Source organism: Leguminivora glycinivorella, chromosome 11 (assembly GCF_023078275.1).
Source record: "Leguminivora glycinivorella isolate SPB_JAAS2020 chromosome 11, LegGlyc_1.1, whole genome shotgun sequence".
Taxonomy (NCBI): Eukaryota; Metazoa; Arthropoda; class Insecta; order Lepidoptera; family Tortricidae; genus Leguminivora; species Leguminivora glycinivorella.
In genome coordinates this window covers 3408866-3435255 of record NC_062981.1, presented here as the reverse complement: position 1 = coordinate 3435255, position 26390 = coordinate 3408866, and the positions used below count along the sequence as shown (strand labels likewise).

At 37.6% G+C, this 26390-nt stretch overlaps 1 protein-coding gene across 1 annotated transcript in view; it reads right to left on the bottom strand.

Annotated features, from left to right (window-relative positions):
- The window catches only part of LOC125231122 (sialin), a 90871-nt gene that overhangs the window by 6182 nt on the left and 58299 nt on the right, over window positions 1-26390 (bottom strand). Inside the window, exons 6-8 of the mRNA XM_048136480.1 lie at window positions 23853-23939; window positions 23290-23426; window positions 17140-17289 (exon numbers count right to left, since the gene is read on the bottom strand). Of these exons, the coding sequence (XP_047992437.1) occupies window positions 17140-17289; window positions 23290-23426; window positions 23853-23939 (374 nt within the window). The remainder of the gene's footprint in view (window positions 1-17139; window positions 17290-23289; window positions 23427-23852; window positions 23940-26390) is intronic.

The following is a 26390-nucleotide window of genomic DNA, read 5'->3' as shown; positions in this document are numbered from 1 at the left end:
AGTTGCCCTTATGAATAACTAACTTTTTGTTAAACACGTCACATAAACAGGTCCAGACGGTTAGGTGATTGTTTAGTCATGCGACCGAGCTAAATGCATCGTCTTTTTTCTGGTCAGCGACTCGTGGTACATTCACCCTGTAGTTTAAAGGCGCCTCTCGAATCTTGAGATCAGGGCGGTTACCATGAAGTGCTAAAACCGTTGAGTTTAGGTTGAGAGACAGGGACGGAGCTATATAACTGGTATAGCTGTGGCCTGTGTCCCCTTCTCTCGACCCAAACTGATCGTCTTTAGCACTTCATGGTAACCCCCCTGATATCTGATTATGATTAAGGTAGGCATCTGACCCTGTTATTGAAAATGCAATCTTGTTGCTTGGACAGTAAGATATTTGAATGGACTGGGTTGATACAATTCAGCCACAGGATATCAATTCAAATGAGTATGAATTATGAGAATGATTGAGTGAGTAGGTACGGAATTTGAGTTGTGATTGAACTGTTATGACACGGCAGATTTTTTATTTTTTACCGTTCATTTTAAAGTTTAGTGACGTACTTTTTCACTGTCTATTTTTTATGAATTACCGACATGAATTTAAATTACATATTCATGAATGCAATGAGTCATTTCAGGTAGAAGTTCATTTGCGTGCGTGAAGAATGGCGAAGATGTTTTTATGTGACCCTGCGACACAAATAAACACATAAGTAATCATTTTGAAATTCTAATCAACATTCGGTATGCCAAAGTCCTTGTAACTCATCGAAGCCTTCTTGGAAGCCCTTTAAATAAAAAAGGACCTTGGCTCATACCAAGAAGAGTCCCAACTATTTTTTTTCTCGAAGGTATATGTTATAAGCCCAGTATAATCGCATGCCGCACATAAGTAATATTCTACACTAACGCTGTCTGCAAATTCACATCTACAATAAAATTTCATTTGTCAATCGATAATCATATTAGATTTTATGTCGTTTAATATTTGAAATTTTATTAACTAGAATAGCAGTCCCATGCGTAAACGCATACTTGCCAGATAATATAGCCCACTATTAAATAGGTACCTATTCATCGTTTTATTATTATCTGTCGAGATGATATTACCTTACGTTTAGTGGTTTTTTATTGACACTTTAGTATTTTTTTAAATAATTCAAGTATGGGTATCGATAGTCAGGACCCTGGCAGCCCTAGAGGTCACACGAACACACCTCTGTTAGTCACCAACCAGTGTTTGAGGAAAACCGCAGTTCAGGGAACCGATAATAAAAATATGCGTGTAATAATAAATGGGATTATGAGGAAAGTTATGTGAACAGCATTTTCCTTAAAATCTTAACCGTATTGCCCTTGTAATGTGTACCTTGTATTATTAGCTTTCAATTGTTTCAAGCAATAGGAAAAGAAGCTACTAGACTCCAGTGGCGGCTGGTGAAAATTTCTGCTAGGCAACACATTGCAAGAAACCTAAATGTATGTTAGGTACTTTACTAGTACCTAATCAATTTTAGGCAAGCCTGTGGGAACCGGCTTGTATGGATCAGCCGCTGCTGCTAGACTCATATCGAATTTAGCACAATAAATGACTGTCTTCTGTAGTATTTGTCACAAAAAAAAAAACAATATTTATAGATTTTGGGTATTAAAAGTGTATGATGACTACGTTAACTACGTATTTTCAATTAAAAATGTGTGCAATTTTTTATTTATTTTGGCCACCGAAAACGCTGTCAGCGATGTAGTGACGACATCGAATTCGAACTTACTTCATGACAAAACAATCACTGACATAATGAACTTTATGCCTCATATTCAAAAGTGAGAAAATGTTTTCGAATAGAATGACCTAATGCACAGATGATCTACAGATTAACATGACTGTGTTGTTTTCGTCAGATTACGTAAAAGTATACTTAAAAATATTTTTGCTGTTTTTAGGTCATAATAAAATATGGTAATATTTTATTTAGGTTAATTGGACAGTACTTAATCATAAGACCATCATAAGACAGACTTTAAAAAAGGGTCAAGTAGCCTATAGGTGTCAATTTGTTGTAGTACGGTATGCTTGAATCGTCATATATTTTTTTAACGACCTAGACTATTTCAACTATGGTTGTGTTTCTTTCTTTTCTTACTTTTGTATTTTTATTCCGTAAGTATTTTTAGTTTTTACTGAAGCTCTGTGTAACGTATTTGAAATAAATAAATAACGTATGTATGTAATTTTATTAACGGGTTACTTTCGCCTGCTGATCGATGGATCCGCGGCGCCGGCGCCAAGAGTCTGCGTCTGCGCAAATTGAGCTGACTAATGACGGGTACAATCATGCACATTAAAGTTTTCATCGCAAATTCTACATACTAGGTGGCCATTTTAACGTAGTCAGTCTAATAGGGTATTTGCATATATGTATATATCTAATATACAGGATGAAATAAAAAGGACCAGCCATAGTTTGCATAGTGGCTTTTGAGGTAATAATGAGCAACTTTTATGATGAGGTACCAATGCTGAAATCGCGGTAAAAGTCACTAGACATAGACATAGACATAGAAAATATTTATTCAACATCACATGAAAATGTTACAAACAATGAAGAAGTGTTACATTAGGATTTGATAAAGTGCTATGCAAAGTTTCGTATGACTGGCCCTTTTATGCCACCCTGTATGTAAATTACGCAAAAAATAATATCATGAGTTTATCGGGTATACAAATAGGGGCACAAATGAACCCTAGAACTTTGTAACACTAACAAACTGACTGCCAAAGAACTCATCACCATCAGTGAAAGTGAGTAACTGAGTTACACAACCAATGAAGGATGCAGCGGTAGCAGAGTATATTTCAAACACTTCTGTATCTATCTGTCCACATTATTTTTATTAAAACGGAAGACTAATTATATACAAATAAGCAGCTTGTATTAACTTTCTTGGATAATCTCAGCCTAGACCGTAAAACTGAAATCCAGTTTGCCGGCGCCAAGCCAAATGGAGAATTCATTAAAGAGATTATTTATGGTTGGTATATGTAGAGTGGTCCAGTGGAATATGAACTTTGAAACTGAGCCACTACCATGGCACCGTATAATAAAGAGTACTATCGTACAGTACGGTCACTTCCGCTCCCCGCTGAAAGTGCCGCCCACCCCCTCTCGGTTACCTCACAGTTACAGTCGACCTGTAATATCTCACTCATACAAGCATGGTACGCGTTCACCTACACGAGCTTAGAATGTGTGCTGAATAGGAACGCGCCTCTTTCATATATTGACACAGGTTCACTTGACTTGAAACATCTGAAAGTGATACTATTTTATTTTGATACTATTTTGTTAACAAAGCGGATTCCAGGTATCCAGGAGCCGTAGCAAATGCCAGAACAACGCAAGGGCTCAAACATATTCTAGAAACGTCTAGCATATAGTTACTCCAATTTTTCTTGTAGATAGGACATTGGAATTGAGTCACATGAAAATTATTCAAGTCAATACCTAAATATTCTAGAAAAGTCTTGATTTGCCACGCGCACTGCCAAATAGGACTTGATTCATGACTCAGTAGACTCTACTGACTTTAAACTGAACTGTTCAAATTTGAATTAGGTACGTCTCTAAGGAGTCTAGGCTAGGGGTGAAGTTATACTAGTTATTTACTCTGCAGCGGCGGCTATTCCTGAATAGTTGTATAATCCTAAGCCTGTAATTAAGGACCCGTAAATGACGTGCAATTTGCGCTAACGACGGGATCATTGCACTAATGGCTTTAATGAGCTTGGTTCTTGGAACTTATTGATTCGAGGATCTTTTACAATAGACTGTGAACTTTTGATTACTCTAAGGACTAGTTGCATCAAACCATCTGTCACAGTTAAAGCGTTCGTTAAATTTTATTGTATGGGAAGTTCCATAGACGTCTGCTGCGTGACGATGATGTGTCTGTCAAATGTGGTTGATGCAACTGGAATCGATTTTTTAATAGTTTTTTTTACATATGTACATTTTTTCGAATACATATGTACGTTTTTTTGTAGGTACACGGGTACTTTAAAACAGGATAGTACTTATTACTATTTATTGTTAATTTGATAATTTGTTAACAATCTTGTATGAAAGACCTGATTTATTGACACCAGATGGACTAGCCCCTTGGGAATTTAGAGGTTTCACTGTATGTATAAAGCGTACCTACTCGGATTTAATTTATTTAGAAAAAACGACGGGGTATTAAAACTTTGACGTGTCTCTGTCTGTCTGTCTGTCTATCTGTGTGTGTGTGTGTGTATGTGGCATCGGATGGACCGATTTAGTTTTTTTTTTGTTTAAAAGCTGAATTAGTCGGGAGTGTTCTTAGCCATGTTTGATAGCCAAGAAAAATTAAAACATAGGACTTTGGACTTGACTTCTCGCCTGTACCATTGTCCGTTCACCTTCTTTGTGTGAACCATTAGTATTCCATCGGGGACCTTGGTAAGCGCTATGTCCACAATAATCACGCATTCCTGTTAGGTTGACGCAGTCTCTCAGTTTTTTTTGCCAGGTCAGTATAAAGGCGGAGCCTTACATTCGTTTTAAGATATTCTCGGTGCGTTACAACTCTGAGAGACAGATTACATAAGTAAGTAGCAGCAGCGGCTGGTCCATACAAGCCGACTCCCATGCACCGGCTTACCTAAAATTGATTACTAGTAAAGTACCTAAGTATTGTTAAGGTAGGTTTCTTTTTGCTCAGTGTTGCCTAGCAGAAATTTTCACCAGCCGCCACTGGTAGGTAATATTATTAGGTATAGACGGTCTTGGCAGACAATCACGGTCGCGTGATAAACGATATTTTAACGTCAGGCCGTCATTTTCGCACTATTTGTAATGTAAGTGCGATTGGGACGCACCGATGCGATAATAGTATTTTATGCAACTGGTGGTTAAAAGAGGTCAAAAAAGGTGAGTGGCGTGGGTAACAATTTGAGGCGAAGCCGAAAATTGTTAATAAAAACGCCACGAGCATTTTTTGACTCAGTTAAACACCGTTGCATACAATACTTTTTCTACGACCAAGCACTTATTTTGAAAGAAAATTATAAATCAACAAATACCTACTTTCAGTCATCTTAGTTATCTAGTGGACCGCCTACCATTTTGAATATGCAGTTCGAGTGCAAACATGAAAATAAAACTGTCTATGGTATGGTTCTTTGAAGCCTGGCCACTAAGACGAATCGAGCCGAGTTGAATCGAGTTCTCATACATTTGAATGCGATTCGTCGCGTCGCCAATGAACGCAGCAGAAAACGAAGGAGTCTCGACTCTGCGAATTGGTTTGTTAAGTTGGTAGCAATGTATTTACTGAACTGTAACAGCTATATCGTGCTACTGCTACGAAATGTTTTCAGGGTATAGACTAGATAGACTTGTCCTGACATCTTTTATGTAGGGTTTTAAAGTTCTATGCACGACCTTGTCCCTCACGAATAACAGTACGGGAGTAGAAAAAGTTTATTCAAGTAGTGTGTGTGCTACCGTTATGGTCTGTCACTGTACAAGCCAAACGAGTATGCCTGCCTACAAAATAGGCATAAAGTGTTTTTCAGCAATAGTTACTTCATGACGTCAATGTATTAGCATTCGTGATAAACACTTGACCGTCCACTTATGTCCATGTAACTATAACGAGGCTCAGCAACACACCATGAAGATAATGACGATAATTTATATGTTTTCGATTATTACGAGATAAAAATTAATCGCTGTGATTGTGCAGGTAATAATGTTGTTACTACGAGTAGATTCTGCTCGTGACTATCTGTGGAAAATTTGTAAGTACCTACTTATTCCAATTCCACCCACCTTGCAACGTAGGTTTACAACCGTGTTACAGAAACTTTGGGGGTCAGTCCGTGCCATGGGAGTCGGCCATACCCACTTGGCTCTCCCGGCCCCCCCCCCTGGTTAAAAGTTATGAGTTTGATATGGAGAAAATTTGTGCCTTACGAAGCTTGCTTGGCTTCGAGGCGTGCTGTGCTTGTGTCGTACGCGACAGGCTAAGAAATTCTCCATCCCCTTTCCTCCCGTGGGTGTCGTACTTTGGGATATGGGTTCAATTGGGGTTTGGGGTGGGTATGGGTTAAATAAATTAACGGAGACACAACTCGCATGCGATTTTAGTTACATTGCGGACTGTTGAGGGTACATACAATTTGGCACAGCCATCAAATACGGCAATGTAATAAAACTCGTATGCGAGTTCTCGTACCGTCTAAATGGGCTCTAATTCGAGTATACGCTTGTACAGTGTATACACGGTGTTTCCGGTATCACTCAAAACCTCAGACACCCCAACTGATTTTTATTTTTTTAAACTCATCTAGAGTATTCATCTTTTAATCTGATCGTTACTTTTTTTTTAATTGAATTTTTAATTTTCTGTACAGCTCTACTTGACTTTTAGCTCTACACTCAATAAAATAGTTGCTAACTACCATCATAAACCATAAGACTATTTATTTGTGTACGTTACTGCAACGACATAAGGTTTACCAATAGACAGCTAAGATGTCACTGTAAAACACTTTAAAGCTTTGTCACAGTAAACTTCAAATTGGACAGGTAATCGCAGTAAGCAAATAAACTCAATATTCAAAATGACAAGGTTGTAATTAGGTACGAGTTCAATTTGTTATGACTTATGATAAACATTAAGATTGAACTGACAAACAACGTCAAACTAGTAGCGGAAAAAATAATCGTCCATGTAACCAGCCAGTATTAATACCCCTAAATACTGAAAAAAGGTAAACAACCTCTAGCAATGCGATATACACAATGTTGTATTACGAGTACAATAGAATGGGCACCTAAAAAATAACTAATAATACTAATTTAAATAAAAATATTACCCCCATCAAGATATAGCTCAATCGATTCTACTCTCGATTCCGAACAAACTGTTTTCAGGTTTTTAGTGTTAAGTGAAACACGGTGTATAGGCGTGAGTTTATGTACTTGTACATGTAGGTTGTATAAAGAGATAACATATAAACATAATTATTATAAGTAAGAATTGTAATGTAAGGTCGTGTAAAGTTTCCTAGAATTATTTATTTCGTAACGGAAAAAACTTTTTTATAGGAGTGGCTTTATAAGTCGTGATCTAGAACGTATCATTTTATTACTAAGAAAATTACTTCCTTACAATTTTACATCGATCGTTATGCCTTCCTTTATACTAGAAACAATGACTTATCTCACAGATATTTCATATAATGCGTGTTTATTTATCTTATTTCTCGTTTGTAAGGAAAAATACTATCAGGTTTAGATTTGTAGAAATGGTATATAGTTAAGTGATAGTTAAGTACCTACAGTGGGCTGCGAACTTGCATGGATAAATTATGAATAAATTCATTAGACTCGACAATTATCCTATTTTGGGCCCGAACTCGAGAAAAAAAATTGGCTTTATCATATACCTATTTGGCCGATTTTTTTATACCACGTCGGTGGCAAACAGGCATACGTTAATTCAAGGGGTGTCGCATGCCCGTTGCCGATCCATTAGAAACTTGTACACTCCTTTTTTGAAGAACCTCTTACTGTAGTTCATCGGGAATACCTTGGCAGGGAGTTTATTCCGCAGCCGCTGTGTCCGCGGAAGGATTGGATCATCGATCGTCGATCTTTTCCATGAGAAAACCACCAACTTTGAATAATAAAGTCTATGGGAGGAAAGGCCATCATAGATTAGAATGCGGGCGACAGGACATAACCTCGCATTTACGGCTTACTGTAACCTTCAACAACGAGTGCTAATTTGAATTTAGGTTAAAGGAATTCCAAAATGGTCAATTTGCATTGTGACACGTGACTATTACTATGGTGCCAAAACACCGATCACGCTCTGTTTTTATGCAAAGTTCTTCGTCGAGAGTTCTTTGTATGATGGCACCGACAGAAGAATCTCTTGAGAGTATATAATATAATCTAATGAGTCGCCAATGGGTAACACCAGTAAGAGTCCGCTATTTCGTATAAATTATAGGCTATAATTCATTTTCATTGAATTATTGAAATCTTATGGGCCTGTGTGGTGACGGGTTAAGAATTTCACCACCCCCTTTCTTCCCGTGGGTGTCGTAGAAGGCGACTATGGGATATGGGTGAAATTGTGGCGTAGGCGAGAGGCTGGCAACCTGTCACTGCAATGTCACAGTTCCGTTTTCTTTCAACCCCTTATTTGCCAGGAGTGGCACTGAAGCTTTGGTAGTTTCGTGTGCTCTGCCTACCCCTTTATGGGATACAGGCGTGATTGTATGTATGTACGTACATATGTTATGGGATAAGAATAGATAGGTATAGAAACCGGCATAAATAAGTGATGATTTCTATACCTTGTCACATTAACGTCTTGTTTGAAATGTCATGCGAAATTGTCAAACAATTTAATGCGACAAGGTACAGAAATCATCACTTATTTATGCCGGTGACTGTAGGTACATTGTCACGGGCAATTTTGATAAAAACAATCGTTGTCAGAGCCTAAGAATAGATATCGGACTATCAGCGATACATTGATAGGGAAACTGAGTAGACAAAGTAGAAAACTGCATCATTATAATAAGTACCTATTTCAGTTAGCTATTTTATATAGGTAGCAATCTGTCACGGCCTACTAACTTAAAATCATACAAATCTTGAAAATCGCACTCCTACTAATATAAATGTACAACCGGCCTGTTATATTATAATCTAGTTAACGTAACTTATGGTCAATGAAACCCGTTTGTAAGTGAACGGTTATCGGTACGCGGTACCTTCCCGTTCGTACGGTGACCATGTTACTGGACATTATTGGAAATATTAGACAGGCACAAAAAAGATGAAATTTTTCAAAATTAGAATGGTTTTTCTAAGACACAATCTGTAGGTATAGCTTCACAGCCCAGCCACGACATTGGTCTAAGCGCGATAGCGGAGAGCGGCAGCCATACGTGCGAATGAAAAGTCCCATCGCTGTGTCTCGCTCCAATGTATGGATGCCGCTCACCGCTGTCGCGCTTAGACCAATGTCGTGGCTGAGCCGTTAGGTAATCATGGCAATTAGATTTGGTATTTTTGGAAAGTATTATAGTGCACGCTCGGAGCGGGGTGAGCGAGCGTGCGTACCTCTATGCAGCGTCGTCTCAGTCAGGACACTTGTATGAGCTTCAATTGTTTGACATGCACGCCGCACGCCCCGCCCCGCTGCACGCTCAAGCGTGCACTCAGGCACAGTATAATAAAGAGTACTATCGTACAGTATGGCCACTCCCGCTCCCCGCTGAAAGTGCCGCCCACCCCCTCTCAGTTACCTGACAGTTACCGCCTGTCAAAAACGCGAACAATCGACCTGTCATATCTCACTCATACAAGCATGGTACGCGTTCACCTACACGAGCATAGAATGTGTGCTAGGAGGGCCATTTTTTTCAAAGTTGTCCACTCCACTCTTTTTTTGGATTTGGAAATTTTTATGTGTTTTCCACTCAGAATCGCGAGCTCTTTCAATCCTAATAGGAGAAAAAAAGTGTCCCAAGGTTTTTTTCCCATTCCGTTACCATTTTTTCATACATTTTGTATGGCGGTAACGGAATGGAAGGTTCGAAAAAATGTATGGAAATCTTGGGACGTTTTTTTTCTCCTATCAGGATCGGAAGTGCTCTCGATTCTGAGTATGAATCGCGTAAAAAATACCCATGTTACAAAAAAAGTGGGGTGGACAACTTTGAAAAAAATGGCCCAGGAACGCGCCTCTTTCATATATTTGATCGCCAGTGTCCGAGGTGTGACTCAGGCCTTACACTTAGACGTATTTAACTGCCACATTTACATTTTATAAGGGTTAACATTTAAAGAGGAAAGCCAATAGGCTACTAGACTCATATCTAATTTGGCACAATAAATGATTGTCTTCTGTAATATTTGACATAAGAAACCAATATTTAATGATTTTGGGTATTAAATGTGTACGATGACTACGTATTTTTAATTCAAAAATGTGGGTATTTTTTATTTTATTTTGGCCACCGAAAACGCTGTCGGCCTTGTAGTGACGTCATAGAATGCATGCCTCGTACTTAAAGTGTCAGAAAGTGTTGTTTTCGCACTGAATGACTTCATTTACAGAAAATCTATAGATGAGTTGGCTGATGTTGTTTTTGCTTGATTACGTAAAAGTATTCTTTAAAAATATTTTTTGCTGTTTATAAATCATAATAAAATATAGTGATATTTTTTTCGGTTAATTGGACAGTAAGCCATAATATAAGACCAACTTTAAAAAAGGGTCAAGTAGCCTATAGCTATGACTCATTATTACACAATCAACACAACTGTTATAATTTCATGATAATAACTTCGTGCAAAATTTGCACTTAAAATGGAAGCAAAATGAACGTTTGCCATGTTAGGCAGGTCAGTTATGCGGTTTGCAATACTTCAGTGAGATTATTGCATTCCTAACTTTATTGCATTCTTGATGCAATTTTTTCTTATGATGTTGCATAATTTTTATTGGCATTCTTTAGAAAAATGCGGAATTCAATTTTAAATTAAATCAATGTACTTAACGACTGCCGGCATATTACATGTCAATTCTTAATATGAAAATAACTTTTACAAATAATACAGACTTTAAGACAGAAACATAGAGCACAAACATCTTGATAATTATGTTTGGAATGGAACCTTTGACGTCAATAAATTCCTTACATATCCAGACACACATAACGACTTTCCGTGTCGGGTACCTAAGGGCTAAGAACCTGATATTTATCATGTTAACTTTATATGTATACTATACGCCCGGTAATTACTGAATCACCTTATATCACGACACCGCAAATCACTGATTAAACACTGACATATACTTTTATTTTTTTAGCCTATTGGAGGTTTCTCCATAACTCTCGTCTCGATTCTCCGCTTCTTCCGACCAGTTTTATTCAGGAAGGCTTACATTTGATCTTCGGAATCCACTTGGTGGCTAAGCTAGTCCACCTATCCGAAATAGTAAAACTCTGTGGTTTTCGATGCAATCAAAGTTTTAGTAGGATTACTTCCCGGAGTCGAAGCCAAGACGTAGAGGCTCTTTTGACAATGAAATGTAAGGGGTACACCGCGCTGATGCTGCCTTTGCCCGTGTCATGGACGCAAAGACAGTACAGGTCATGGTGTAAGGACTATTTGAGACTTAATGGAATTTATGAACTGGACTATTGCGTGAATGCTAAGGGATGAAGAGAACCGGACACCTGTCTAATCAAAGTTGTTATTTTATATCCAGGAGGCAGTGACTCGCCCTCACTATTTTTATTATTACTAAATTATTAATATTCCGGCCCTAAAAATGCAAATGATCACTGACGTGAACATTAATGGCCGAGAGGTTGAGAAAGGTTATTTAGGTTTAAGCGTCTAGACGTCTACGGTCTAGGTCTTATTTTATGGGATAATAAAATGTTATTAACTTCCACAGAGATAATATAAGCGTCAAACGATCATATAAGTGCTTTAATGTGATTAACAAGTGGCAATACTATTTCTTAAGAAATATAGACGACTACAATATAGAAAAATCTTGATTGTAAACAAATAAAGATATCGTCACTACTTTTAAAAAAACCGGCCAAGAGCGTGTCGGGCCACGCTCAGTGTAGGGTTCCGTAGTTTTCCGTATTTTTCTCAAAAACTACTGAACCTATCAAGTTCAAAACAATTTTCCTAGAAAGTCTTTATAAAGTTCTACTTTTGTGATTTTTTTCATATTTTTTAAACATATGGTTCAAAAGTTAGAGGGGGGGGGGACGCACTTTTTTTTCCTTTAGGAGTGATTATTTCCGAAAATAAAAACAATCTTAGCAAACCCTTAATCATTTTTAAATACCTATCCAATAATATATCACACGTTGGGGTTGGAATGAAAAAAAATATCAGCCCCCACTTTACATGTAGGGGGGGTACCCTAATAAAACATTTTTTTCCATTTTTTATTTTTGCACTTTGTTGGCGTGATGGATATACATATTGGTACCAAATTTCAGCTTTCTAGTGCTAACGGTTACTGAGATTATCCGCGGACGGACGGACGGACGGACGGACAGACAGACATGGCGAAACTATAAGGGTTCCTAGTTGACTACGGAACCCTAAAAATTCTCATATCTTACACTCAAAGTTGAAACACTGTATACACCCCCTTACATAGTTACTACATCTGTCTTTTCACTATACTAGTAATGTACACAATTTTGTAACTTTATAATTAGTGAACTTAATTGTTTTTTTTTAAATTAATATTATGGATGAGACAGGAACTACATGCCTTATCCATAAGTCCACCAATGGGCTCTGTAACACAGGATATCCTAGCTCAGAACCCAAAGGCTTGTTTCCCCACTGTATATTATTATGTGTTTTTAAGTTAATAAATATTCCTATTTTTATATAACTGATTTAGATGAAAATTGGTATGAAGATAGGTCTATAGACTCCTACGACAGTGACCACAATTTTATAGTTCGATGAGATCATTCCCAGCATCACTGAAAAGTCTACCTACATGTTTAAACCATTTCAGATACCGCCGTTTTAGTAATGCCTATATATATTATGTAATAGAGTAAAGTAAACGTGTAAAATAAATAAATGTATATAATCAGTGACAAATAAGGCACTGGCTAATTGACACATGATTGGCGGCAAACTCGGGCGCTTTAATATAGCCGCTAATGTGACTATGTGGATGTCATAATAAGGAGACTGTCCCAAATCAGGCGTGATATTTATGGAGTGTCAAATATTTGACTTAACACTTGTTGAAGAAAGATATTAGAGATTATTTAGTTACTGACGACATGTTTACTCTCATATGAAGTAATTCTACATCATACAAACAAGGCAAGAAATCAAACAGATTCACTATACATGCAATTTTAAGGTTATGTACCTAATGTGGTTTTTGAAGCTTATTTTTGTGCAGGCATCTGGTTTCAGTTCAATCAGGTGACTCATCTGATTCGATCCGATAAGAATGTCACTGGGCATCGAATTGGAATTTTGCCATTCACGCGCCAGATCACAGATTATCTTAATATGTATTTGCGACAGAGCGTTTTCAAATTATCCTCGGATGTAGGAAGGACATCAAAGATGGCGCCTTTAATATATAGAATGTCGGTCCTTCATACGATGTCGGATCGGATAATGGAGTTTTAACATTATCCGACCCGATATCGACTTAAGTGCTTATTTTACCAATTGAAATCATTCCTATTATTCCTTTGTTGATATAAATGGATATCTTTTTGCATGCTGTTCGTCAGTCTGTCACAGAATATGCGAATCCAACCATGTCTACCAAGTTTTTTTTTTTTTATTATACATTGGTGCGATGTACTGGTGCGATCAATAACCCAATGTTGAGTACCTAGGGACTACATAAATAGGTATCTGTTATCTAGACTCTACAACTAAACATTTTGAGGTCTCCAAAATGTAAGTCTTTACTATTTAAATCCATAAACCTATAACATAAAAAATCTGGGAATTAATAATCATCATTCCTGTAGGTAAATCACAGCTAGTTAAAGCGTAATTTTTCACTGCAACTGGTATCTTATAGTATGTATCTACACTAATCTACAGGGCTTTCATAACCAGCTACTGGGCGTAGTTCCTGCCTCTTGTAACTCTTAATCGATACTTATGGCATGCTGTACTAAACGTTTTCTAAGCTATTGATAAATTAAGCGCTGCACGCTGTCTTGACCTGATACAGTTATTGCAATAAGTATACCTTGATAGTTGAGTTTGAAGCCAATTATACTGGTGTAATATTTTTAGATAGGATTTTTAGTATTTTTACCAACACGGTTTCTACTTATACAAATATCATTTTTATTTCAACATCAACCTTAGTTCCTCTTGTGACTGGAATATTTTAATCCTTAAGACGTATCAGTAAATAGGTACTTAGAATTTTCCTAACTAAATATGGCCTTGGAATATAGTTAATTATTTAACACATTAACTTAGCATGTCATCATTTCGAGTAGATTAAAATGTAAAATCATTAACACTAATGACGATACCTTAGCATTCAAATTTGCAAAATAATATTCCATTTTAAGGTCAATATGATAAATAATGGCAGCAAATTTCATGATTTTGGCCTTAATAGGCTGTCAAAAAAACTGGCAGTAAATTTAGATCGATTTCACTGGCCAGCGAGGTGTGGAAACCTGCTGGCTATAAAAGCTGAGGTGGACCACTTTTGGCTGATGCAATAGGGTGGGTGGCTTGCGTTATGCTTGTTTACAATCTTTGCTGCATGCAGGGGTCTTCGAGCCATTCAGAATCGTTTGTGTATGATCAAAAGGTTTAAATTTTAAAAAGTTTACTTTGAATCAAAACTTGCTGATTATACAGTATTTAAGTTTAGAAATATTGAAACTTAAGGCAGGTTTTAAAGTATTTCTGTAGAGATCTTAACAGATAACAAGTTTTAATCTGCATTCTTGCAGAAATTTGCCTAAGTGAATGAGTACTTAAATGAGTGGTGATGTAATGGCACAATGTAAATTCCTCTTTGAAATAAAGCTATTGGTCAAATTATGAAAAATGTAGGTAATAAAGAACATAAAAGAACAAAATGACAACCTATTTTCTATTTATTACACATGTTATAGCTTATTGTCATCAAGGAATTCAACACAATTAATTTTCAATCATAGGGAAATTACCGCAAGGTACATAGCAGTTATAATTGTAAAAAGTTTTAATAAGCTAGGGATCTACACGAAGTTTTCTCACAATAGCTCATAAATCAATCATCAGCCAACTATAACTGTACAATTTCATTGCTAACTCATTAAACTAGCCAAAGTAAGGGAAAAATCGAAAGTAAGCGAACTAAATCTTAAGACTTCTTAGGGCCAATTGGACCAACCACAGTTAACAGACACATAACGTCACGCAGCAGCAGTCTATAGAAATTCCCATATAAAAAGTTAGCGAACGCTAATTTCGGTGACAGACGCGTTGGTGCAACCGTTCTAAAATCTTAAGTGCATGACGTAGGGTACATAAGCCCTTTTATATAAGTAAGGCGGGACACGTGGAGGCAAAGTAAACATGTAACCGTTACTTACTATGTTTGTAGGTATATATAGAAGTGTTGTGAGGGCACAGGAATCGCTCAGATGCTCAATGATTGCATTTTCAACTTTATTCCAAATTGAGTTAGGTTTGAAATTTGAAATAAAATGTACACTTGATCTGAATCCCTTTGTATAGTATAAATGTTAAGAAAAAAATATATTTTATACTTTCAATGTCTGTTTTACAAAATGTCAATTCAATTAAGTCGAATTGAACTTTGGAAAATTACTGTGCGCTACTGAAACCCGATCTGCAATTGACGCAACAGATAGTTATTTTTCCATATGTAACCAAGGATTTTAAGGTGTGTCCAGATCTAAGAATGCACCGCGAGTACGCTTGCTAGTCCGCTGTAAATTGCGCTCATACATTGCGTTAATACGCTCACAGTATATAAGGCACAGACATATGACGACGCATTGGTTAAATCTAGATGTCCCTTTGAAAGAAATAAGCGCTTTTATTTATAGTGTAGTCAGTACTATTTCGTTAGCCTAAAATCTAAATCTTCCACAACTTTTAGTGTCACGCGGACGGGCCGCTCGGAGCGATCCGCACCGGACTAATATGTATTAACTTCAGGAGCGATTTACAGTAAAGCGGACGGGTTCGCGCGGACGACATCAACTTCATATAAAGTGGTTGCGCGGAGCGCTCCGCGCAGTCGATCTACGCTAAAACCAGCCTAATATACCAATGCGACATAGTGACCGCAAAGTCATTATAACGAAATTACTGTTTAAGTCAGCGAATATATGCACGTACTTATTTATATATTTAATTACATAGACCTAGTTACCAGATGCAAATATAATTGCATTTCTTTGGTTACTTTATAATTGACCCGCATAGTTAATAGGTTTGTAACGACTCATATCAAAATAAACGTGACCTATCTGTAAAATGCAATCAAATATGACTTAATAAATGAGTAATAAAACATGTTATTACGGTAGTTGTAAACGCGCCATGAAAATGTCGAGAATGGGAACGCAAGTGACATGTTGGAACAGGTCCTGTCCTTTCGCTTGGTGTTCACATGGTCACTCTATTGCCTTGCGGGCGGGCTAGTGACGTCACGCCTGAATTACCTCAGACATCGCGAAAACAACTTAAATTATAATCTTATAGGATTGATTTTAAAATAGTGTATTTATAGATTTTACTATAAATATTTTTGCTCTATTTAAATTTAGACTTAGATATCTAAGAAGTGCGACTTAAATTGGAATGCGTAGGTTAAATCGGATATAGATTAGTTTTTATTGATATTACGGAAACTGTAAAGTAGTCGTGCATAATATTGGTTTCCGGTTTTATGAGTTACATGTAGTGTGTCATAATTGCTAATAGTTTAACGGGACTTTTATTACTAATATATTTCCTGTTTCGTTGCGTTTTAATAGCAAAATTAATCGTTATTGTTGTCATAAATAGCTCATTAAAAGGACCGCTTAGTTTTATTCCGTTCAATATTCATCGTGCATGCGTCGTTCTACATAGCCTGCCCAGTGCCCAGACCCTCTACATTTGGCCTATTTCACCACAGTGACATTGACACTGACAAATTCTGTGCCTATTTCTGGGTCGATAAACCCGACTCTTTAAGTATGAGTGTGCCTTAGGCGCCCGGCTTTGAAACGCGTGTGTGTGTGCTTCGCTGGACTCTGACTATGAGGGCGCTGAAAACGAGTTTTTAACGAAATGCATCGGGCTTCGCACGGCTGTTTAAGCAGGTATGAGGGCGCCGAAGGCGCCTGGCCTTGAACCACGTGCATTGGGCTTCGCCCGATTCTTTAGCTATGAGGGCGTCGAAACCGCCTGACTCTGAACCGCATGCGTCTTTCGCCCGACTCTTATTTAGGAGGGCGCCGAAGTATGAGGGCGCCTTTATTAGGCACTTTGTACCGCGTACATAAGATAATAAATATATACGTACGTGTTTGATGCTGTAGTGCAGAATGCTCTCGATGTAAGTGGGTAGTTGGTTGACGACGGTGAAGTATCCGAAGACCGAGCAGCCGTGGGTGATGATGATGGCCCAGACGGGAGGGGAGGTCAGCATCTGGCACCAGGGGACGGGCTGGTGCTGTGGGAAAGAAGTGGTTGGTGTTATATAAGAAGGATTAGTCCTAAATGTCAGGCTATGTGGCAAAGTATATGTCGCTCGCGCATAAGGTCTGTTTAGCAACCAAAAGCGATGTTTCTCGGACATTGCACCAGAAATCGTGTGAAATATTTAGACGCTGACTAGTACCTATATATGTATAGTCCTAAAGAAACACGTAGAAGGAAAGTACGTAACCAGGAAAACCTCCTGTACAATGGTACTCATTCAGGATAGTTGGATAAGGATACCGAAACACATCATCGAGAGAATAAGATTTTTTTTTTCATATATATATTTGTACTTAAATTGAATGTCCGCTACAATTTGTCCTTTATTAAAATGTACCAATAAAGATTATCCTATTTACTACGAGTATACTCTATCAAATACATACTATCACAACTTGCCTTGTCGCGCGCGAGTCCATACTTGAAGTCCCGCTATTTGTATGGACTCACGCACTAAAAGGCAAGTTATGCTAAAGGATCTGGACTCCCTAAGCATTGAGAGTTCTTTTTTGCCTAGGATTCTGTGGTCACTTGTTACAAACGTAATTGTGACGATGAGATAAACGTGAAGAGCCAGTTTATATAATCTCAATCTTCTTCTTCTTCCTACCCTTATCCCACGTTATAGGGGGTCGGTACAACTCGTCTTCCTCTTCCATTCGTCTCTATCTTTCGTCATCTCAGCACTCACTTCTTTCTTTCCCAAATCCTCTTTCACACGATCCTTCCGTTTGAGTTTACCCCTCCCACTCAAGATCATCTCTCAATCTATTCCTAATAAAAATAAACAACGTTCTAGCCAAATGTAAACAAGCCAAGCTGTACACTGGCGAATTGGAAATATTATTCAGTTGCATGCGATGCATTGGCAAGCATTTCGAAGGCGTGGCGCACTGACGTCATCGGCCCAAGGATGAGCCAAGCTTTGATGTCGTGAAAATAGATTGTGTGAAAAATATTTACGATGTTTTCGCGAAGGTTGAAGAAACGTCGCGAAATTTTACTTATCGAAAAATACAGGGACCGCCTAAAAATGTCGAAGTCATTTCAAAATCAATCGCATGTCGATTGCATCAAGTCTTGATTCGTTCACAAGGTTTAAAGATATCTCCATTAGGTATATACAGTGGGATAATAGTTATTTGTTTTACAAGGGGGCAAAGTAGTTGTTTAACCGCACGTGCCAATATTGATACCCGAGCAAGCGAAAGATTCCAAAATTGAACCGCGAGCGTAGCGAGTGGTTCAAAAAGTGGAATCTTAAGCGTTGCGAGGGTATCAAGACACGAAGGTTAAACAAACTTTGCCACCGAGTGAAACACAAAATTTTTCACCACACCAACTCGAACAAAATACTGACTATAAAACATCAAAATAAATTAAATCCATCAATTTATTCAATATTTATGATTCAAAATCATCATTTATAGGTAAAATCTAACAGCCAGATTAAGACATCGAGTTAAAATTCGTATGAAATTACTTTGCCCCCTTGTGGATAAAATGCAATTTTGCTATCTGTTTTCGAATAGCAAAGAAAGCCTTTACCAGTTGGTGTGGTGAAAAAATAATTTCCTTGTCAAATTAAATGGTAGTGTTACTTCGTACGGCGGTGAAGCGTAAGGTAACCATTTACTTTCCGATAATGCTTCGTATTTAGCATCCTGAGTTTTTGAATTTGGAACCTTTTGTTAGTCAATAATCGCTTAGAATAATATATTGGAATATGTAGGTTAGGTACATAAAGTAAACGAGGACTGAGGGGTTAGAGACGATTTGTATCGTGATTATGTTAAATGATGAATTGAGGTTGCAGGTACGTCAACTGAAAAATAAATAAATAAATATTGGGGGGCGCCCGTGTGGTGACGGGTTAAGAATTTCACCACCCCCTTTCTTCCCGTGGGTGTCGTAGAAGGCGACTGTGGGATATGGGTTAAATTGTGGCGTAGGCGAGAGGCTGGCAACCTGTCACTGCAATGTCACAGTTTCGTTTTCTGTCAACCCCTTATGGCACTGGTCCCACCGCGAGTTAGTAAGCTATGAGCTATCGGCTATAAAAACGAACAAAAGATAAGCACTCCCGTGCGAATAAAAGAGACACGGCGATTTTGATAGCTCACCGCTGGGCGAGTAACTATAAACATCGCCGTGTCTCTTTTATTTGCACGAAAGCGACTATCTTTTGTTCGTTTTTATAGCCGATAGCTCATAGCTTACTAGCTCGCGGTGGGACCAGTGCCTATTTGCCAAGAGTGGCACTGATACTTTAGTAGTTTCATGTGCTCTGCCTACCCATTCATGGGATACAGGCGTGATTGTATGTATGTATGTATGTAAATATTGGGGACACCTTACACAGATCAACTTAGCCCCAAACTAAGCAAAGCTTGTACTATGAGTGCTAAGCGACGATATACATACTAAAATAGATAAATACATACCGACTAGTCGGCGACTAGTCGGGAAAGCCGACTATCAGGCCACATTTGTAGTCGGCGATTAGTCGGCGACTAGTCGGCAAAAAGGGCCGATTAGTCGGCACATTATAAGTGATAGAAAAACACAAACATAAATTAACAGCTGATATTGTTGTATTATGAACCTATTTGTTATGCCTTTGTTAGTCAAAAGAACAACTGTGATCATCACGGTAAGAAAATGTCCTACCTAGGACTATCGGTTTCATAGGCAGGATTCCTAACCCACTAAGCCAAATCGTTTGTTAAAAATGGAAATTGTATATCAATATTCTCATTGACCTTTGAACCCTATAAATAATAATGAAAAGCGCCAACAAAGGACCAATGTCATTCAAAAATTTTGCTAAATTAGTCGAAAATTATGTTTTGGCCGACTAGCCGACTAGTCGGCCGACTAATCGGCCACCCAAGCGCCGACTAGTCGGTAGTCGGCCTAGTCGGCCAAATCACTAGTCGGTACATCCCTACTTATATACATAGAAAACATCCATGACTCAGGAACAAATATCTGTGCTCATCACACAAATAAATTACCTTACCGGGATTCGAACCCAGGACCGTGGCTTAGCAGGCAGCGCCACTATACCGACTGAGCCAGATCGGTCATAAATGCTGCTTTGCTATTCACGGCGTCATCGTGCATGCGAACACTGTCATTTAAATACCTAGTTTTGTTATGTATAAAACATACAATACAGGTTGGGTTAGGTGAAGTACCTAAGATAATTCATAGATACCATATTAATTGATAACCTTCTTATTAGAATGACACTTCACGTAATCTTCATGTCAATTGATCGGCAAACATTACTGATACCGTAATGTTTTAGATCTCGTTTTCAAAATGACTTCGTCTAATCTTGGACCAGGAATAACATTATCGGGACAGTCTCGAGAAATAATTTTTAATGTATTTAATTATTTAAAACTAAATAATAAAAACCCTGAAGGTGGTTTTCTGAACATTGAAAAGTTGTATGAAATGACTTCTGCGGCAACTGGTACATCAATACGGAGTGTTCAGCGGATCAAGAATAGCTTCTGCAAAAATGCGACAGCGGCATCGGCTTCAAATGTGTTTGTAACACCCGGTAAAAAACGACCACGTTTGTCACCAAAATCAGATGTGGACAATTTCGATTTAAATGTTATTAGAAGGTGTATTTATAATTTTCAATCGGTACACAAAACGTTGCCAACTATTAAAAAAATACACAACGTTTTAAAGGAATCGATAGGTTTTCCTGGTAGTAAAACTTCTTTACTTCGTCTCGTACATAAAATGGGATTTAGGTGGAAGAAGATTCAGAACAACAGGATGCGGCTAATTGAAAAAGACGATATTCGTTACAAAAGTTTTATATATTTACAAAAATTACAGGAATATAGAAACGAAAACCGGCCCATTGATGATTTATACTGATGAGACGTACGTCCATAGCACTCACATCACACCAAACGTATGGACCGACAACAGCAATAGCGGTGTTAGAGTTCCTATATCAAAAGGTCAAAGGCTGATAGCGGTTCACGCATGTACAGAGGAAGGTTTCGTAAAAAATGCTTTGCTGACATTCAAATCCAGCCAGAAGTCCGGAGATTACCATAGTAACATGAATGCTGCAAATTATCGGAAATGGGTGAACGAATATTTGTTACTTAAACTTAAACTTAAAACCCAGAAGCGTCCTTGTTGTAGATAATGCTTCTTATCATATCATAACGTTCAAGTGGATCGGGCTCCAGTTAAAAAAACGATTAAAAAAGAAATGTTGGCTTGGTTAGATAAATTAATATACCATACCAAAAAAAAATACGAAAACTGTTCTGTACATAATAATAAAAAAACATAAAGATACAAGAAAAACTTACGTATTAGATCAAATACTCCAAGAACACGGTCATTCTGTGTTACGCCTACCACCTTACCACCCGGAATTCAACCCGATTGAGATGTTGTGGGGGATAATAAAAGGTAAAGTAGGGACGAGGAACGTAACTTTTAATATGAACGACGTTCAAAAACTATTCATCGAGGAGGTTGATGCCGTAAAAAAAGAAATATTTGAAGATATTGGAGAAAAGTCCGAGAAACAGAGTGTTCGTATGAAAATATGGAGTACCAGATAGACGATCTTACTGATGGTTTTATTATTAATATAAATGCCAGCGAGGATGAAGAATCTTCAACATCCAGTTCAAGTGAAGAAGTGTCCGAGTAACATTTTTACTCTAGTTGTATAAACCCCATTTGTCCCGGCCTCTGTAGTAATGTACTATTATCATACTCTATCGCTATAAAGGCATTTTAACATAAAATCAACAAATGAGTATGAATATGAATAAGGTTTTAGATTTATGGCAAATGTCGACTCCATAGCTTGCCTAAAGTCTTACCGTATAACATCTACCGGTATTGATTGTCTCTGTGACAAGGTACGAAATGGTATACAAATCAATTTCCTTGACAGTAGGTACTCAGTTTTTGTAGTATTCTTTATACTGATGAATTTGGGCTGTCATACGGTATAATTTATCTACAAATACGTTTTCAATAATCAATTTTTGTATCAACCTGTATGTAATCATTTTGTGACGCACATATAAATATTATCATTCACTCATTCAATCCATTCGTGCCAGCTTTAGTGAATCTATCTTATACTACAAGTTTATTATTTGCACAATTGGACATACCCTGACGCGCAAAAACGTAACAATGCACATTAATTTTACACGGTTATAATAAAGTTAACAAGGCTAGCAGCTATTTACCTACATATTTAAATTTTCGTTTAGTATCCATTCATCATAATGACGGTACAATATAACTTAGTATTGTCTTTAAACTTGACTCATCTCTCAATGTAGTTTACACGTTTACTTAGTTATGTTCAGTGTGCAAGAGTACATAATTGGATGTTCTATGCAGACAAGGACGTTTAGCAGGTTTTTTTTTAATTCGGTAAAATACGGTACACTATAAATTTTACAGATGTATGGCATAATCCAAAAATAGGACACTATCGTAAATATCGTAATATTCCTTTCTTTGCGTTGTCATATTGACGTCTATCTTAATGTGTTTCATATTCTATCGTAATTTTCTTTATTTCTTCGCATTAAGTATCTACTTGAGGTCTTCCTCAATGAGTCTTATAGCTCTTCCACACTATGCTCCTCGCGCTGCCGCAATGTTGCCCTCTCCGGCCACACACTGCCCTACTCGCGCGATTATCACACTAGGTTGTTGCCGGCCCTTTGACTCGTGTCAAAAAACCGACAACATAAGGAGCGGTGGGCATGACGAGGAGCATGACGAGCGGCATGAGGAGTAGCGCGGCCACACTATGCCTCTACCTACTTCCCTTGCAACTTCGCACGCCGCTCGTCGAGTATGTGGCAGAGGTATTAAATGCTCGGCAGGAGAGTAGCCTACAAAAGCGAACCAGCAAATGCAAGCGAATAATATTTTATTGTATACTTACTCCTTTCTTCGCATTGTCGTCTTGAGGAAGAACCTTCAAGAGGTAGTTTCTCTCAGTGTCTGAGATGCGGGGATGTTCGGCGGGAGAGTCGTATACAACAGCGAACCACGCCAGAGACCACATCAGCCCGATTATCCCTGGAAATTGTGGGAGAATTATTAAACGAATTATTATTATATTGTCTTGATAGAGTGACACTAAGTAAAATTGTTCAAAATGAACTCAGTCACCACAGATGGTGTAATAAGACAAAGAAGTAGTTCTGTATTATTCGTCAGTAAAAAAATCCTGAGGATGTGTTCCTTAGTTTTACAAGTCACAAAAGGTTTTCCATTATATCGTCATCCTTCTTGCGTTATCCCGGAATTTGCCACGGCTCATGGGAGCCTGGATCCGATTTGATAATATAAAAAAATATGTTGGAAAGTTCTGATTTACTAATAAATTCTGTTATCCGTAAGAAAGAAAACAGTAAACCTGCAGCCTTTTCCCGCCCAAGGCGAAAGAACCAAGACACCAACTGTAAACAATACGCTAAATATGTAAATGCGAAAGTGGCTTACCAGTGAAATAGAAGGAAGATTCCCACCCAAGATGAGCGATGAGAAACCCGCAAATCGGCATAGTCATGGCAGCACCCAAAGACGACGCTGTAGAAAAAAAAATAGGTTTATTGATATTGTTGTACGTATCCAAAAATGATTGGTTCCTTAATGCATGAATCATTCACACATCAAAGGGATTTTTCGTTCTTATACAGGGTTGTGCCGGGACTTCGAGAATATCATGTCAGATTTTTTTATAAACCTGAACTAACAACTAGAAGTTAATTAATGATTTGGAGTTGTATTTTTACTAAATATTGTGTAGCCTACTAGCTACAGCAGTTACTTCAAGAAATGGAGGTCCAGTGACTTTTGGAAATAATTTTTAATATAATTAATCAAAATTCAGGTATTTTATCACCTTCCTTTATATTCAAATAATAATCGAAAACCGTGTTTTTTAAAATCACTATTACTTTACTGAAATAAGCTACTTTTCTCCTAGTCAAAGCAGCTTCTTTTTAAGAACTTTCAAAACGATTTTGATCGACTTTGCTAATATGGAATTAATATGAAATCGAGTTGACTGACGTCACGGTCAACTGATTTACTTTATATATTTCTATCTGATTTATAAAATATAAGTTGGAGTTAAAAATAACTTCTGTCCCTGTTTTTCTTATAATTATCTGATGCTTTATTTCCTGAATGGTATTTTTTATTTTAAGTACCTACAGTCAAGTTGCCTATTGTTTAAAATAACGAAAAAAATATGTACGGTACGCATTTCTGGTTTTCCACATACCAAATCACCAGCAACACGCTGAGATGAGGCCATTTCGTGGCACTTCATTACTTTCTGTCTTGTTGTTATTGTGTGTATTTTGTTTTGCCTGTGTTCACGAGTAAATGTGTATTCTTTTCTATTCAAATGCGTATTCATCATAACATAAAGCACCGCCCGAAAACCATTCAGTTCAATAGATTACAAGCGCAAATTACGCATAAAATCACATTGTTACATTTACTTCCGTAGCGAATTGTAAAGGCGCGAGTGGCACTAATGGCACTTGTAAATACTTGATAAATAATAGCATACTTAAAATCATTCAATGGATTGGATTGTACCTACAGTCGCTATCGGATATAATGGAGCGGGAGGACTGCTCACAAATATCAGAATACGCCTCTGTTAAGAGTAGGTACAGTCGACCAAAACTGTGGTTTACCACCCCAAGGTTGAGATTCGTTTAAACGTAATGAGACAACAAGGTCGATTTCCCCTTGCAATAATATTATGTCAGTGACAATTGCTCTCTCTAGTGGCACTAAGTGCTCCGACACATGCTGTGGAATCCTTTTTGGAACAATTTATTAAATGTCATAACTGCAATAATTGTACAAAGTATGCTGCTGTTTCAAATAAATAATTTTCATTTCATTTCTCTATATTTGATATTTACATCATGCCCATGTGTCAAGTCAACCTCAGCGATTGTTAGAGCTCACAGAAACTTTTGTCACAGATTATGAATAAATTACTAACATAACAGATCCTTCACTTGACCGCAAAACGACAAATACCTACGCTTTATTTAACTAATACTAATAAGTTACGGCTAGTGTAGGTACTTAACGCGCGACCGCGAGCGAGTGACGTGACGTAGGCCTGCTTTTGTCAAAACTGGTAGACCACTTTCTTGGCCCACTGTACCAAGGCGTTAAAATGCGTGTTCCCAAAATTTTCAATAACCCGTTTTTATTCATACCGAGTGTATTTAGACACGTTTGCCAAGTTCATGACCAAAACAAATGCCGATCGGTATCGGTCAATGTCAAACAAGCCAAACAAATGTTTTGTTCCACTTGTTGTCATGGAGATATAATATTGCCAAATATATACGCGTTTGGCAAAGATATTGCTTTGCTGCGCACTGTTTGTTTACGGCCGGCGTAGCTGTGACGCTCGAGCTTTTATTGTTTTTCTCAAACATGGTATGAAATATTGATGTTATGTGCCTTATAATTGGCAGCGAAGTATGACGTTGCAGGTGCGGCTAGGACGATTGATAGATAATGGAATTTCATACAAACCTTGCAGGCCAAGGCCGGCAAAGTCTTCTTTTTTAATTTCCAAACACAGATAATTGTGACATAACATCCAGGTATTTAGCCAATTAAAAAAAAACTATAAGGGGCTTTATAGACGTGCCGACTGCAACTGGTACGGGCCCTAGACAATATTTGATTTTGGGTGCGTTTTCATACAAAAAAAAAAGTCTATATGTCTTCGGCCGGCAACCCCCTTTGTCCCGGCCTCTGTAGTAATGTACTATTACTTGGCCACCACGTTGTAAAAATACGAGTATCAATAACTAGTGATAATTTGATAAATTATAAATTAAAAATCTAGCAATAGGAGAATTTCATACTGATTTGACAAAGTCTTCAGATATTCGATGCCATCCAAATGCCTTGGAAGTAAATAAAATAATTAGAAACATTTGAAATAGCATTCAAACGTCTCGATTAAGACATTTATTGCAAATGTTGCAA